We start from the raw sequence: 16,969 nt of genomic DNA on the forward strand, positions 1-16,969 counted from the left end.
ATGTAAAACCATAAATAAAACAAATTATAAAATAAATCTAAATGTTTACAATAAATTCATGAACTGAGTACAACTCCATATGTTCGCTAGAACTGCAAAACTAAATGTGATGAGCAGAAATGTTGATACCAATAACAACACTTGAGCTAACCTTAATGGCACCTACCCTCCAAAAAAATGTAACCATGTTTATGACACAATAGACAAACACGCTTGTGTCAAAATGGGTTGTCTAGTGAATACTAAAAGGCTGTTAATACTAAAATGATTCACATCTGGGTAATATCAAAATTCAAAAGACTAAATCAATTATCCTTGATTTCAAGGTCATGTTGGCACAAAGTGTAGCAAATGATTACATCTGTTTGGGTGTTTGGTCTTTCAGATGTTGAAATTGCATTGGAGTCATCAAAGCCAGGTTAGCCAGCCTAAAGCCAAACGTACAGTCATATAACAGTACAGCAACAGTACTGCTAAAGAAGGAAAGTTCATCTGTAGACAAACCAGGTGGAAGTCTGGTTCGTCAACAGATGGTGCTCTTTATTGTAAAAGTACTTTAGCATTATGAGTAAAATTTACTGGGTACTTTAATCGAAAGTAATGCATGATATTCTATAACATGAGCGTATGTCTGCAGTGTTGCTCTCCTGTTAGAACAACTCATATCTAGAAAGTTTCAGAATAACAGTCCTGTTTTCAACTTTGTGACAAAACATTTTCCAGCTAATCTGAGATGTTTTTAACTAGTTTATCCTAAGAAGTAGAATTTTCTCAACCCATAACATCTTCATGTTATCAAAACAAAAAAAGAAAAAAAATCCACAAATCTGGAGATAAATGGTTTTCACAGGACAGGAAAGGCAGATAAATAACTAATAACTAAAGCTGACTGGAGTAAAAATATTTGCAACTGAGATTTAGATGAGCAAAACTATAAAACAGCATAAAATAAAAATACTCAAGTAAAGTACAAGTACCTAAAATGTTTACTGAAGTACAGTACTTGATTAGATCAGAGATTTAGTGCAGTATAAAATAGTTTAAAATAGAAATACTCAAGTACCTAAAATTTGTACTCAAGTACAGTACATTTAAATTCTCAATGTATTCTGTGCGTTCTGTCATTTTGATGACTGCTTAAGTGATAACAGAATGGTTCAGCATACATTCCCTGGCTGGTGTAAGTAAGGATCAAATGGCTTTTATCAAACACAGAAGAAAGCCCTCACAGTATCTAATTCATAGACTTTTTAAAATGTCAAATATAAGTTTGTAGTCATAACATTTTGGGGCTACAAGTCAAAGTGTCAGTGAAATGAGTGTAACAGTGACTTCAGTAGATTTCTATAAATGAAAACATGTCTTGTGAATATGTACAATCCAAGAAGACAAAACAGTGCTGCTAATGTTCTGGTATAACCTTTTCCCAACAAGTTGCAATTTTATAAAGAAATATTACAAATTCAATAGAGCCAACAAGATTCAGATCTGGAATGACCATTCCTTTAACTTCAGCTATAAAGAGCTTAAATTGCACTTCACTGACCTTTTCCAAGTATTAAATTTGTTGATTTATAATGCATGCCAAAGGGTGGAGTAATTTCACACATTCTCCATATCATCATCAATGTCTGAACTTTCCTATGATACTCTAACATGGAATTATTGTTTAAAATTGCTAGAAATTAAAGACAAAATACTGCCACACTGCCAATGTAACCTTTGAACAATGAGTGGATTCAAGCTATGATAGTACAATAAGTACAATAAAATAAGTTAAAATCAGCTGGAAAAGAGCTAAGAACAACGATGTGGTTGTAGCACTCCTTTTAACACATGCTGACTGCAATCTCTGTGCTTGCAGTCCATTCAGGACATAGGCTGTTGGACATGTCATACACATCACATTTTATCGATTATTCTATGGTAACAATGAAGTAAAATGTAAGCACAGCCTAGAGCAGTTCCAAACAATGCAGTCATTGGTTACTGTTTTCTGTTTCTCATGAGCTTGATTCCAACTAAATCAGTACATTTCATTAAGAAAGTAATGTTATGTCATAAAGTTTGCCTACCTTTACCTAAAATCAGATGCCATAATTTGACATATCTATCTATCTTAACTCCACCAAAAGAAAAAAAAAGCACAGTCTTCATTTACTTTTACTTTTCAGACATTTTTACTTTCTGGCATTGGCGACTTTAAACATAAGCAAGAAAATCACTCTCATATGAAGGCAATGTTTGCCACATTCTGTCAGAATATCTTTCCACAATATTGACAGCATCATCGTTTTTGGAGGAACTTCTCATAATCTTACTGGAACACCCTGCTGGTTTGGAGATGCGTGTATCTGCATAATAAACACTAACCACCATGAGAATATTATCGAACAAGCAAAAGCCACAGAAAAATAAACCCTACAGGATATCCCCCTCAAGTGGAACCATGTGTTGTTATCTCCTACAATGAATGAACCCTCTGACAACATGCTTATATCTAATGCATTGGTGGCATCTTTTGTACTCTTGCATCGTTGCCATATACATGTGCTTAAATTGACATTGATCTTTGACATCTTTTGAAAACAACATTGTGTCAGGCATCAGTGCGACTCAAAGCTGAAATAAAATCTATTTGTAATTGTCATTGTTTGTAGTGCATGAATCAAATTTTGTCCTACCTCTGAAGCAACCACGATACATATCTACATTGCTTTCCTTAAAAATTCAACTTAACATAACACTCCATCCCTATCTCAATTTCATTCATGGAAACAGTGCTTCATGATAATAAAATTCAGATGTGCAGTCTGGCTCCATGCTTTTGAACAGCCTACTGCATGTGACCTAATACAGCAAACATTTGGCTGAGTTAAAGGTAACATGGTGTCTTATAAAACGTTGATAAATGCGGATGGTACTAACAATAAGGAGCTAAGAATTTGGTATTAGTCATCTCAACGTAAATCCTGACCCTCAGCTATGAAATATGTAAAAAATGCTGGACTTATTATTAAAGAAAAAAACACACATAAATAATATGCATTACATATAGTAATAAAAAAAAATTGCATTATATGTGGTTTAATGGATACAGACATACCAGAACTCTACACTACATTAAAGCTATAGCTTTAAAAGGCATCCATCAGTCTGATCTCCACAAAGGCTAATATAAAACATCAATATTAATAGTACTACTGCAGTAAGGTGACTATCTGTGTGTGAAATGTGTGTTTTTACAAATGAAAGGTAAAATCTTATTTAAAAAAACACATTTTTTCATGGTTTTCAACAAAAATATGTGCAGTACAGGCCTCCACCTTCACAAAATGGTCAGATTTTGCCTCTTGCCTGATGTCTTGTGAGGCTTAGCCCCACCTGCACACAAGTTAGTTTCTCTGTTTTGGGTGCAACAACCCCAAAGTCTTCATCTATGCCTTCCATCTGAGGAATTGAAGACCTCAGGGATTAACTATATTTTCTGTTGGAAATGTGATGGAAATGTTCCCACAATGACAGAAAAACTGGACTGTGCACATTTTGCTCCAGCATGCTTTGTCAAGTAGTGCCAGTAACAGTACAAGTTCAAGGATGAATCAAAATCGGCTGTCCACAACCAAACTTCAAGTTTGCAATCTGTGCATCTTGCCAAGTTTTAAGTTATTTTGTTGATTATTTCATGTTGAATTTGGTGTTAGCATGTTGTTAGGCTAAAGTGGCTGCTCCTACAGTCCAGGGCAATGTTGGGCTACTGTTGTAATCTTAAGAGACAGTCAAAAAAAATGTGGGAACATTAAGCTATAACATTAAGCCTTATGAGAAGCCAACTAAATAACAAAAACAAGAGGTTTGATCCCAGGAATTGTTCATGCCACCATGCTGATGACTACCGGCTGGGATCATGTTTTCAAGTTGTCCAAAAACGGATAAATAAAGTCTACACTACATATATTACATTAGTCTGGATAGGCATGGATGTAAACTGCGACTTGACTAACTGATTTGGAAGCACTAGCTCAGCTAGCGTTACCTCTGTTGTTATATGGATGCCCGTTCTGCTTTAGTATTCTCAACGTATGCATGTGTGGGTTGCTGCTGTCAGTACATTTTTGAGATAGACATGCCCTGAAGCTAACAATATAGCTATGTGTGAAAAACAAATTGTCAGAATTCAGAAAATTAATTTGCACAAAGATAAGTACCCAGCAGCTAGCTAGCTTACTTGCTTGCAGCTAAACTTGGTGGTAGTGATTGCCTAGCTGCCTAGCCTGTGGGAGTTTTGGCATATGCTGCCACACAAGCCTAGCTTTAAACTGTGATGACTAGGGGATCACTCACAGATGCAAGTCAGATTCCTACTTTTTAAAATCACTCTATGAGCTACCTGTTATTGTCATTCAGGACCACATATGGTACAAAACTGAGGTCCTCTCAAGAGATGTTGATGCAATTCTATGATACATGGAATTTGCTCAACTATTTCACAGCTGGTATAATACTTTAACATTAACCTCATTTTCAGTCCTTATCTTTTTTGTTTGGAGAGTCAGAAGTCGTAAAAATCAGTATACTTTAACAGAGTCTGGTCCAGTACTGTTAATAACAATAATCATGCAATTTTGTATATGTATATTTATCTGTTAAACATCTGCAGCAGACATATTTATTAACTATTACATCTGTCCTTATATTGCAGTTGCCCATTGACAGTCTCCTACTCCTACGCATTACTTGACATACTATGTGGATTAGGGAGGAGTGGGTCACATCAAAATATGCCGTCCAAAATGCTGGCATGGTCAAGAAACCTAATAGTTAAAACCATAAACCAGCACAAACATAATAATTAATTCAGAGACAAGGAGTGCCTTCGTTAAGCTATAATATCACCCACCACTGGATTGTTTTGATTGTCCATTGTGAAACAACACTGCCCTCTTCAATTTTATAATGCCTGGTCTATTTTCTCCTGGAAGGCCCACACTTTGTCATTTTATTACTTTGTGACCCCTCCGTGGTCCAATTTAGAATAACTACGACTTCACTTTAACTACACAAAAGGCACTGATATGCACAGATCAATGCATATCACTAGCATCATTTATGTTTACCTTAATCCCTGACTCATTCTCACCTCTCAGGATCACTTTTCTTGTTGTTGGCATCAGAGTCCAGCAAGAAAAAACAATTAACACCAGTTTAATAACACTAGATTAATTAACTCAAATTTTTATGTAAACTGTTTTATCACATATTAGTGGAGTGCAAAAACTATCTTTAGTAATGAACAACAGTCTGTCAAACCCATCTATCCATTTTCTATACCGCTTATCTGTCAGGGTCGCGGGGGGGCTGGAGCCTATCCCAGCTGACTACGGGCGAGAAGAACAGGTTCACCCTGGACTGGTTGCCAGTCAATCGCAGGGCCAACACACAAAGACAAACAACCACACACTCTCACACTCACACCTAGGGGCAATTTAGAGTAGCCAATTACCCCGGACCGGGATTCGAACCTGGAACCCTCTTGCTATGAGGCGACAGTGCTAACCACTGCACCACCATGCCGCCCCAGTCTGTCAAATATAACTTCAAATTAGCTGCACTTTACAACAACACTGTTGACTACTGCCATTCATATGCAGTTATATGAAGTAATACCTGCATTGTTTTGCAATCTATTGTTAGCATGTTTACACATAAACACAATGCTCTCAGTAATGACCTGTAACGTCAAGTTACAGAAAAGTTTTACAAGTTACCTTGAAACTGTGGCCTTTAGTTGTTTCTTTCCTGTGCCCAAATTTAACTGTAATTGACACATTGTTACATTTTAATATCAACATTACTGTAAAACTGTTCAGACGTTAAAAGTTCAGACATTAAGCCAAAATGGCCGTAGTAGCTGTTGCCATCTCTCTCTCTCTCTCTCTCTCTCTCTCTCTCTCTCTCTCTCTCCCTCTCTCTTTGGTTGGAATCAGAGATAATATGATTGCCTTGATTAAATGCTATTTATCTGTCTTAGATAGCTTTGGCCAAGTATTATACCTGTGAAGAGAGCAAAGTTAAAAAAAAAAAGAAAAAAATCACTTTGGTAGTGGTAAAAAGTGGAATTACCTAACTGAAACAGAATCATAATCACAAAGATGAGCCATCCATATGCATAACCAACCTTTTCCAGATAGGTTATCTGTTCAGACAGATAGAAAGTTACTTATCCAATGGGGATATTAGGTCATTGCTGTAATAAAAGTAATTGGCTTCAGCCCCCTGTGACCCCAAAGTGGAAAAAAAAAAATATGGAAAATGCATGAATGATTCCACAGATATGACAGCAGATCAATGCCACATATTTTAGTGAGGAAAAAATCCCGGATGCTCAACTATGAGGAGTATATTACATATCGCTGAATATTACTGTGATACACCAGCAGTCCACATAATCACTTCAGAAAGGATACAAAGCCTTTGCATTCCTTCATTGTGGGGAGAAATATTAAAATATGCTTGAGCAGACACAAGTTTGGTTGTTCCAGTTTCAATAGGCCAGATGATACAATGATTGATTTAATTATGGCAAACTGTCTTTCTCTCTACCAAGAAAATTATGAGAGAACATGTGGTCTGAAATACCAGCAAATGCTTGATCAGAACAAAGGAGAGAAAATATTTAGGCCCACCATCAACCAAATCTCAAAAGCACGTTCTCTCACACATGCCCAACACTGAGTCATGGGAAGCCTGCACTCTTTTTCAGCCTTTAAAATAAAATAAAATCAGTGGAGCGATCTCCACTGCCTGTGATGTATGGGGGAAAAACACCACTTTAATCTGCTGACACCTTGCTGCATGTCTTTAAGGTGTGATGTAAAGGTTAAATTGCTTCCAGACAAACAATTCATAGGTGAAAGGAGACCTGGCTCGGGAAAGGCCGTTCCCGCCCTCTCCAAAATCTTATTTTGGCCTTGAGGTCTGGCCACTTAATTTTTCATGCACACTCCTGACCTTATGTCCAAGTATTACTGTAAGGAGAAGAAGTGTATCTCCGCAGCAGCTGAGACAGAAAGGATAAGCACAGTCCAACGTCATGAAATACCACAGTAAGTACACAGGATTCTTTTATTTCCCAACCCCATTCTGTCCATTCTCAAAGGCTGAGCGGGGGATCATTTAAGATAAAAAGCATGTACACAAGCCAGAGACTGGACACAAAGGTTAAACCTCAGACGTATCCTTTCATAATGGTCATGATGAATATATTGGTAATAAATCTTTTAAGTATGGTTCATTTATTTCTTTTACCCATGAAACAGCAGCACTGTGAGCTGCAGAGACTTTTCACATCGTAATATGCTCACAATAATTCACATTAAGCTTGCCCTTGTACTCTTAACCTAAGTTTTCATTTGTGTCACTTACTCTGCCTTCATAAATAATGGTCTTTTTGTCAGTTCACCATCCATCTTTCATTAAGCTGTGTGGCTCAGAAAAACATTTTTAATGTATGTATGGGAACTTGAAGCACAGCAGCTGTAATATAAGCACAGGTTGTAGTGGTGTGTAGTGTGTAGCTGTAGTTGATAACCGGTGGGAGCATATGTATTTTGTGCTTGTACGTTTTTAAAATCAACACACAAACACAGATGAGACACAGAAGAGAAAGACAAGATATTACTCCATCACTGGTTGAAATCTTACAAAATGTAACTGTTCAAAAATATTTATTTGAAATATATTCAAGTTAGATGCTGTATAATTTTTTTTTAACCAGGGGACAACTTTTTTATATACAGTGACAGAATGTAACTAAGTACATTTACTCAAATACTCGACTGAAGTATAATTTTGAGGTGCATGTACTTCACTGGAGTTTTCTTGATGAAAAGAATGAAGTCCTTACTCCACTGCTGAGGCTGTAGTGACAGAGTTACAGAGGACATTAAGAATATGGAAAAGTACATGAAGTATTTGGAGGAAGTGTTTTATCATTTTAAAAGGGCGAGGCACTCTTTCGTTTTGTTTTTACAGTATTTTAAGCCTGAGCCACAGTGGTTTGTCTCCTGAACCTTTCACGTTTGGGCAGACTCTGGTAATTCTTGGCAACAGTAAACTTCCTTATCTATATTACAGTATTTGAATAAAAACACAGACATGTTCCAGGATATTAATCTGCTCACATCAGATATCATAAATGTTTCAATGCCACTGTGTGTAGTGGTGCTGCATTCACTCACTGCAGTGCCCAGACAAGATAAGGAGTGAAGACAATAAACAATATGACTGAAGTATTTTCTCACAAGTCCTAAAGCATTTCTTGGAGAGGCTTTAACAACAAGCATGTCCATAATAAAGCCAAAGATAATAAGTGGAGGGAGAGGGAAACTGCAAAGACAGCCGGTTAGATAATTTGGCTTGGAGATATTCAATTTTCTGAAGATCCACCCAGGACATACTGTATACCAGAGGCTGGAGTGGGGGATTTAGCTATGTAGGTTCAAGAGAGCTAAGCAAAGACCATTTTTAAATGTTTCTAAACTCCTTGATAAATGGCATCCATGCTTTTCTGGTGCATTAGTGAGGATTCATATCAGCTGTTTTTACAGCTGTTCTTCTGAAAGTCTTGGTTTAGAGAACTCATTGTATCCAAAAGCAAAATCTGAGCATATTGTTAGTGATTTTAGAGCTTCGGCAAAGCACCAAACCAGCACCAGCACGGCCTTGGAAAATGAAGAAAATGAGTTATAAAATATATACAGCAACTATCTGACAGACTTTATAAGACAGACTTTACAAAGTGCTGTATAAAAAGCAACACAGTCAAAAAACACATGATTATAACATAGAATAATGAACAAATAATGTGGGTTGATAGCAGTGTAAAATCTCTCAAATAAAAAAAACCCCTAAACTGTACTTTCAGGATTTTAAGACATTTTCTACCCCGCTAACATCCAGGCAGGGTGTTTCAAACTCCAAGAGCCAAAATAAAGTTTATCTTCGCTCGTCTTCCCTATTTTAAATCAGTGAGCCTCAAAAAGAAGCAGCATGGGCAATTGTCAACAAATAGACAAATCTCACATAAAAACCCAACTCCAGCTTTTCCCAGAGCTTTTAACCAGATACAGCCTGAAGTTTACTCCATGGTGTGTAATAACAGATGAAATCCCCATAATTAGCTAGTAAGTGGAGTTTGAGTTGGGATTGTTTTGTCAAAGTACTATGTCCAAGGTCAACAATGTAGGTCAACAATCATTCTTAAGCCAACACAGACAAGAAGTCTTGAAACTCCTATGAAATCACAGGAGCTTCTATGTCAACAGAACAATGTCCAAGAGAGGACTCCATCTGCTGATGAAAGCTGTAAACATCAAGTGGGCCTAAGCGGACCTTAACATTTGCTTTCATTTTGCTCTACAAACCAATGAAAACAAGTACGATTTATTGCAGGACTGTTTTGAATTCATGAGTTTTAGTGAAGTGTATCTAATAGAAAGTATGCATGCATGAAATGTGAGGTTTTAATGACATTAATACAAAGGTAATATCATACCACAGTGTTGCTAAGGTGGAGCACACAGCAGCAGATAAACACGGGGTCTTGAAATGAGCTCTGTGGCATCTTTTGCAGGGATTTAAACAAGGACTAGAAGTGAGAGATTTCCTGCATCTGTTTTTTTTTAAAAAAAATGCAACAAATGTTCACTCAAAGCTGTGATAAGACCGCACAAAATACATTTCACTATACCAGTAATGAGGTACAGTCTATGTACAGCTGGAGCAGTGAAATTGGAGCTCTTTGTAAAACACTGATGTCAATTCTTCCAACAGTAAAATGTGCTCTTTGTGAAAGTGGTCTATGTCCAGCTGTTAAATAATAATACAGATCAGGCTTTTCAGATTATTATCAACATTATAACAACTGTACTGTTCTGAATTTCTGCTACTGCCCTTACATTTATATCGATGTTCATTGTGGCTGCTGCTGAGGCGTCATGTTAATTAAATGCACAATGAAATGAAATAGAAAAAAAGTCTAGCTTATCAAAATGTTGAATACTTTACTGAGGTGAAAACTGAGTAAATGCTTCCTCCCCAAAATCAACCACGTTGATAAATTCTTTAACTAAAGTGCAAAATTTCAGCGGATTCGGTCATACTTTGAATTCCCAGACACATCCACATTTTGCCTTTTGTTATTCAAAAATGTTTCACCAAGAAAACACTCCCTTATGATTCATGTCTTTGAACTTAAAACAAATCCCTCCATAGTTTCTGAATTCCACTGGTGGTAAGTAGTCTTTCTCCTAAAGCCAAGTGGGCTTTAGCAATATGGTCCCTGTTAGCTTCATAGTCACTCTGTCAAATAATAAATCAATTTCAGCTGGTACTGAATTCCTCCATGGTTGCACTTCATCACCCTCTCCATCATCCTTTAGCAACAGAATCCTACCATACTGACGTGCTCTTCCTGAAGGCTTCACAACAGACAAAAATGTCAGTCATGTCATCCATTACTGACAGCAGATTTTGAGAATATACAGAAGTAATTTCTCCAGAAAAATCAACATCTTCACATACGTGTCACAAACTATACGTCAGTATAGCGAGTCACACACCTCTGCCACCTGCTGAAGCCAATATGGCGGACTCCAGTGTTCCAAGAGGCAAGTTTGTGAAGTGGAGTAAAGATTAAGTGCTCTGTTTGAGACGTAACATTTGTCTGAAAGATTTTACAAAAACTGAAAAAAAAAAACTTTTAGAGGTTTGTGCCATATCATACCTATTACTGAGTCTGATGGTGTCCATATTGTTGATCTAACTGGACAGTGTCCTTTGTAGTGCATAAAAATTGCTGTTGGTAGACTATGGATTGAGTTATAGTGCCCCCACCTGTTCAATCTCTGGAGTGTATTTTGAGGAGTATTTGACCACCGTGTACATTGTTGCTCTTCCCCTAAGTTATAACTTATTATGGAACATTTCATTTATATATATATTTTTTTAGCATCAGTGACATCATAACAAATTTGCTAGGAAGGACCTTGCAGTTTGCAAATAAGTGATTACTTTTTGATTGTACATACAGTTTTTGATCAATTTGTTGTTATATACATCTTAGACTGTGCTGTTTTTGTTTTATGTTTTGTCATTGTCTCAAATTTTCCACTTCTTCATTTTTTTATACTTCTGAAATGTACTCATTTTCATCATACATGGATAAGACATAGAACAATAAATATCCTTTGTGAGCCATTCTTCATCTGAACTTTTTTTTATCTCTATGGATGCCAGCTGAGGATAATTTTACTGTTTACTGAAAATAATGCACTTCAGACACACGCTAAGAGCCAACGGTGTGTGAAATCCACTGAGGGAAACAATGGGCCTTTATCACCACAGACACTTGTACATGTCAAAGCAGGGAAAGCTCAGGTGTAGTTAATAACCTTGATAATAGCTACATTTACTCAGGTGCTGTAACTCAAGGCACCGGTATTGTGCTGGCTCAGTGGCACTGCTTTATGAATTATCTAAACAAAATAGAGTCATCAGGTTTTTTTTAATTACATCTGTGTTTTCCCTTTTGTGACAAGTTAAAATATCTGCTGCAAAAAGTCAGAAAGGGCAACACTTTTTTAAACCTCTTCTTTCTCTTTCTCTAAATCTTTCTCTAACATATCCACAACACCACACTCAATACTGTTTCCTATCATGTTCTCTGTTCACTGTATGCTTTTGACAGAACGCTGCCACCTGGTGGTCAGGGGGAGTAACAGCGTTTGCCCTGTGTGTATTAGCACAGTCGAAGATGGCGACTGGAGTCCTTTATAGAGTTAGCGGTGGCTTGGCTCGGGCTAAAACCAGGGCCCAGTCCGCCGGACAGCTCGTCGTGTGGAGCAGGTGGGGCAGTCATCAGTCTGCATGTGTAGTAGATATATCTGTAGCGTTCGTAGTTGGCTCTTGTGTCATTTATTTCAGTACGTTTCTGTAGTGGCGACGATGAGCTTGGGCAAGCTAGCCCGGTAACTGCTAGCCAGTTGTCAGTGGCCTTCACCTTCAGCTTCCTTGAAAACTCCACCTTTTACAACGTTTGTTCTGGGGTGTTTAAGATTAGAGAGGCGTGTATTTGCTGGTGAAGGTGAAACAACACAAGTTTCTCTCATCTTTTGTTGCTGAGCATCCCAAATGTTCAAGGTCAATTTGGTACTTTGTTGTAGACTTTGATGTAGCCGCTTATGTCTTACAGATTGCATGTATGACTAGTGAGTAAACCGTGCAGTGTTGGATACTGTGACCCGCTGTGTTGTAAAGTATCACATACATATTGTCACAAGGCGTGTACAGTGGAGGCACTGACATGTGAAGCCCAGCCTGAAATCCCGCTTTGCAGCAACAGCAGTAAATCTCAAATTAAGTGTTGTTATATTTTATGATAACGAAGCATGCCCGTGTCAAGATAGGACATTTGTAAGCCAGTTTTGCCATAGATTAATACTAGTCATAAAATAATGATAATTTCCCATCCATACACTTGTGTGTTCAGGGGCTTAGCAACATCAGGCAGCAGAAACAGAGAGAACAGCTGGTTCAAATCACTGTTTGTGAGGAAAGTCGATCCCAGGAAAGATGCACACTCCAACCTGCTGACCAAAAATGAGGAGAGTAACCTCTACAAAATTCAGTGTAAGTTGACTGTAATCACAATGCATAAATTATTTATCGTACATTAAAGATGAGATTGTTTTTATTTAAGTACAACTCTCTTTTCAGTCCATAATGTCAAGCCAGAGTGCCTGGATGCATACAACAAACTCTGGTGAGTGTTAATTCATGTTGTTGTCTCAGTAGCACATTGTTATTAACTTGTTCTTAAGTAAACGTAGAAACACCAGTTACTGCAGTAGTATGAGGCCGGGAAAACGCAGTACACCGTTGTTCCATGAATAATTCTGAGTAGTCTATTCCTGTCACGTGATTGACGACCTGGCATGACTTCAAACCTTTGCTCATACTTAAGATGACTGGAGACCCACTACTTGTAGCTAGCGACTAATTTTGGACTCGTAACATTAGAGGGAAGACACGTGACCAGAAGACCTTAGCCTTTCTGAGACTGGAATATATTAAATGCAGTCGTGGTTATTGTGCATTTGAGTTCCTTCAGTTCAGTTTGGTGCTTCTCGTCTATCACAGTGAGGATGTTTTGCCCTCGATCCATGCTGATAAGTACTACCCCTGTGAGCTGGTGGGCACCTGGAATACCTGGTATGGAGAACAAGACCAGGCTGGTAGGATTACTAATATCAACACACAAACATCAGCAGTGTAGCATATCTGTCCTGTGGGTGTGTACAGTTGGCGGATCAGCAGGCTGGTCAATACCACAAAAGGGTCATATTTTTATTCTCATTCCATAACTACATAGCTGCATGAACTTTCCAAATGATTGTCTTAGTGGCCGCCTGGTAGCAGTGCAGTACTGAATGAATGACTCAGTGGCACTTGAACAAACAGACTCACTCATGAAGTCAGCGTCATTAATTATTCGCCTGTAAATTCAATTATCAGGATAGAGTTTATGCACTTCTTAAAGTCTTTTAGAAAAATAAGGTATTTTCACAAAGGCATATGCAGTGCAGCTCCAACCCTCTGACCAAACATTATGTCAAAAAGATTTTACATCTGTGATGTATTTTTTTCTCCTTTTTCTCAGTCCATCTGTGGCGTTACAGAGGTGGATACCCAGCTCTAACGGAGGTGATGAACAAGCTCAGGCAGAACCAGGTAAACACTCCCTCAGGTGGACTTTGTTCATATCACCCCAGTTTAATGCTCTAGTACCGTCATGACAGAGCACAGCCATCGGTCGATGTAAAGCCGAGTGATTGGTGTCTGTTGGCAGGATTTCACGGCGTACAGGAAGGAGCGGGGTAAGATGCTGATGTCACGCAGAAACCAGCTCCTGCTGGAGTTCAGCTTCTGGAACGAACCCGTACCGCGAGAGGGGCCCAACATCTATGAGCTCAGGTCCTACCAGCTCAGGGTGAGTTTATCTCGCCGTTAGCTATACATGTTTGCCTGAGTCACATTTTCTCATTTAAACTGATGATTTTCCCAGTCACATGCTTTTGCTTCTGTGACCTTTAAATTACCGCCCTCACGAAACTACTGGTAAGACATATAATGACCCTGTGTCATGCGCATCACGCCAGCGCCTGCAGATTAAGTTGTTCTTTCTAATCTGACAGGAAAAACTGTCACTAGATCAGCGTGCTTCCTCTGACACGTGATGAATGCAGGCTATTATCCCTCATCACAGACTGAGATAACATTCTGGAAACAGCAGGGCGTTTGTTGTCTTAAGCATCGCAGAGTGATTGAAGAAGCCTTTGGGTGTAGCTGTTATTGCAGCTTATCATGGCGATGACAAAATACCTGTGTTACGTCTTCACCATCCATTTCTTTTAATGTGTTTAATCTGGAAGGAGGAGGAAAGTGTGATATCAATCAGCAAATTTGAAAGCTCTGAATCATATATGTTTTATTGTAATGAAGAATATTGTGTTTTCTTTCTTCCAGCCAGGAACCATGATCGAGTGGGGTAATTACTGGTAAGGCAGCCTGAATCCATTTGATTTACTGAACTGTAGTTACATATCAGCTGCACTACATGAAACCTTCCTCACCGTGTCATTAACAAGAGCTATTCCACAGAGAGGCACTAATTTGAAGCGGTACTGTCATGCTCTCGAGCCAAGATTCGAATTCAAAGTGGAATACTGCAAACACTACAGATGTGTGTAAATAATAGTTCGGTATAATGAGCCGGGAATGATGGACTGCTGGAGCTGCCCGAGCCAACGGATCACCATTTATCAGTTTTGTGTAGCGCAGCTGATTGCAGTTGATTGAAATGAAGGCCTGAGCTTTCTCTGATTGCCTGATGGAGTTTTGTGTTGGTGTTTGCACTCGTCTGAACAGTTTTTTTGTTCTCCATCGGGTTACGTACTACACCTGGTTCTTTTTTTTGTTGTTGTTGCTGAAATTCATTGTATAAAAAAAAAATATTCCACCTTTAGTGAAATGTCTGTGATAGTCATTACGCTGTCAACCCCCTCTGTATCTTTTTCCAGTTCATGCATCTGTGGTCATTTTTAACTTCCGCACAGATGATTTTATATTTAAATATGACTTCAAACACTTGAATGTCACCCGGGCTTTTCTGCCTTTGTCCTAATAAAGCAGACGTGATTTAAATAATCGTAGGGGGCAAAAAAAAAGACTCGCCTTCGACGAAAAGATCGCGCAGAGACAATTTTGCCTGAATGGACTATTTCTTGTGTTTGCATTTATGTTTCCTTTAACCCGCCGTTATTTGAACAAACCTCTATGGTCATACAGATTATGCCAGAAAAGCAATTTAAGGCAAATTGAGTACAATTTGTGTGGCTGAAGCTTAAACATCTTCCTCGGGTTACATCAACACGAAGAACTGAAGCTTTATTTGTATCCAGACATTGATTACGACTTCAATAAGAGCATGTTTGCTTTGGGAGAAAACATGATGGATTTCAAACTTTCTGCTCATCTCCCACAGATTTGGCCAGCGTTAACATCCATAAACATGTATACAGTGAGGAGAAAAAAATAAAATAAAAAGGCCTCACGTCTTGTGTTTGGCTGCGATGTTGCAATGGATACCCGCAGCTGTGAGAGACTTGTGTCGTCCACCTTATGCTAACAAAACAAAGTAAATCTAATTGTGGAAATTAAAAACAGTCCAGGATAAATTGAAGGATGATGTTGAAATCCTCGTTTGAAGACTGGTCAAATATGTTCATGCGTGCAGGCCCGCTGTTGTTATGCCAGATGAAGCCCTTGGTGTTTTTTGGCCTGCGCTGTGACTGACGTTGTTTCTGTGTGCAGGGCCAGGGCCATCGGATACCGCCAGCACAACAGAGAAGCTGTGGGAGGGTTTTTCTCACAGATCGGCAGCCTCTATATGGTTCATCACCTCTGGGGTACGGTCAGATAAAAGCTAAAATTGTGTAGACTTAAAGCTGCACCAATTACATGATTAAATGACTGTAAATTGAACTGAGTCACTTCAGTTCCTCTCAGACATACAGAATGTTTAAGCTTTTGCAGTTTATTGTTTTGTTTTTCTAACAGTCTCGCTGCTCCATATGACCTCTCGTGTTCTCCGTGTTTACTTTGTTTACTTTCACCACAACAACTGCAAAACAGCTACCAGCTTTTAGTGCAGTGACTGCATTCACCATTAGCAGAGCTGTAATGTGTTTGATTTGTGGATTGCAGCTTACAAAGACCTTCAGTCCAGAGAAGACACGAGGAACGGCGCCTGGCAGCAGGAGGGCTGGGATGAGGTCGTGTATTACACAGGTGTGCGAAAAAATAACAAATTTCTTTAACATTACGTGATGATGCATGTGACTGAAAACGTCACGAAGGCTTTACCCAACACGTCTTGAGCAACAATATATTGAGTATTTGAGTCTGTCTTAATGCTTGCTGAACCTGATCGGTATCATAAGGACTTTAAACTGTGAGAACGTGCTGAGTCAGCTCTCTTGTTTCACATCTTCTCCAGTTCCTCTCATTCAGCACATGGATTCCAGGATTATGATCCCGACGAAGGCTTCCCCGCTGCAGTGAAATGAGACGCAAGCTGCGGTGCTGATATCAGGTGGCAACCTTTCAGATGTTACATCCACCCCAAGAGCATCACTATCCTGCCGGTCAACATCCCTTCTCTGTTCTCGTCTTGGGTTTTCAAGATGTCACGAGGACAGAGGAGGTAAAAATGTCAAACCCGTGTATCTAAGATTAAAGTAGTCCGAGCCAGTTACAGCCCCAGACTTCCCTGCATTTTTTTTTCCTCTAAGGGGGGGGGAGCTGGAACACAATTAATTTGGCCAATTTAAACCTCATGATGGTTGTT

At 38.7% G+C, this 16,969-nt stretch overlaps 1 protein-coding gene across 1 annotated transcript; it reads left to right on the forward strand.

Moving 5' to 3' along the window:
- Positions 1–11,751: 11,751 nt before the first annotated feature.
- On the forward strand, positions 11,752–16,878 carry LOC124059188 (protein NipSnap homolog 2-like). Its single transcript, XM_046389014.1, has 10 exons — positions 11,752–11,907; positions 12,551–12,690; positions 12,778–12,823; positions 13,201–13,295; positions 13,721–13,791; positions 13,910–14,050; positions 14,587–14,618; positions 15,934–16,028; positions 16,327–16,410; positions 16,619–16,878. The coding sequence occupies exons 1-10, from the start codon at positions 11,816–11,818 to the stop codon at positions 16,681–16,683; spliced, it is 861 nt and encodes a 286-aa protein (XP_046244970.1). The 5' UTR covers positions 11,752–11,815; the 3' UTR covers positions 16,684–16,878.
- Positions 16,879–16,969: the final 91 nt, after the last annotated feature.

Source organism: Scatophagus argus, chromosome 5 (assembly GCF_020382885.2).
Source record: "Scatophagus argus isolate fScaArg1 chromosome 5, fScaArg1.pri, whole genome shotgun sequence".
NCBI lineage: Eukaryota > Metazoa > Chordata > Actinopteri > Scatophagidae > Scatophagus > Scatophagus argus.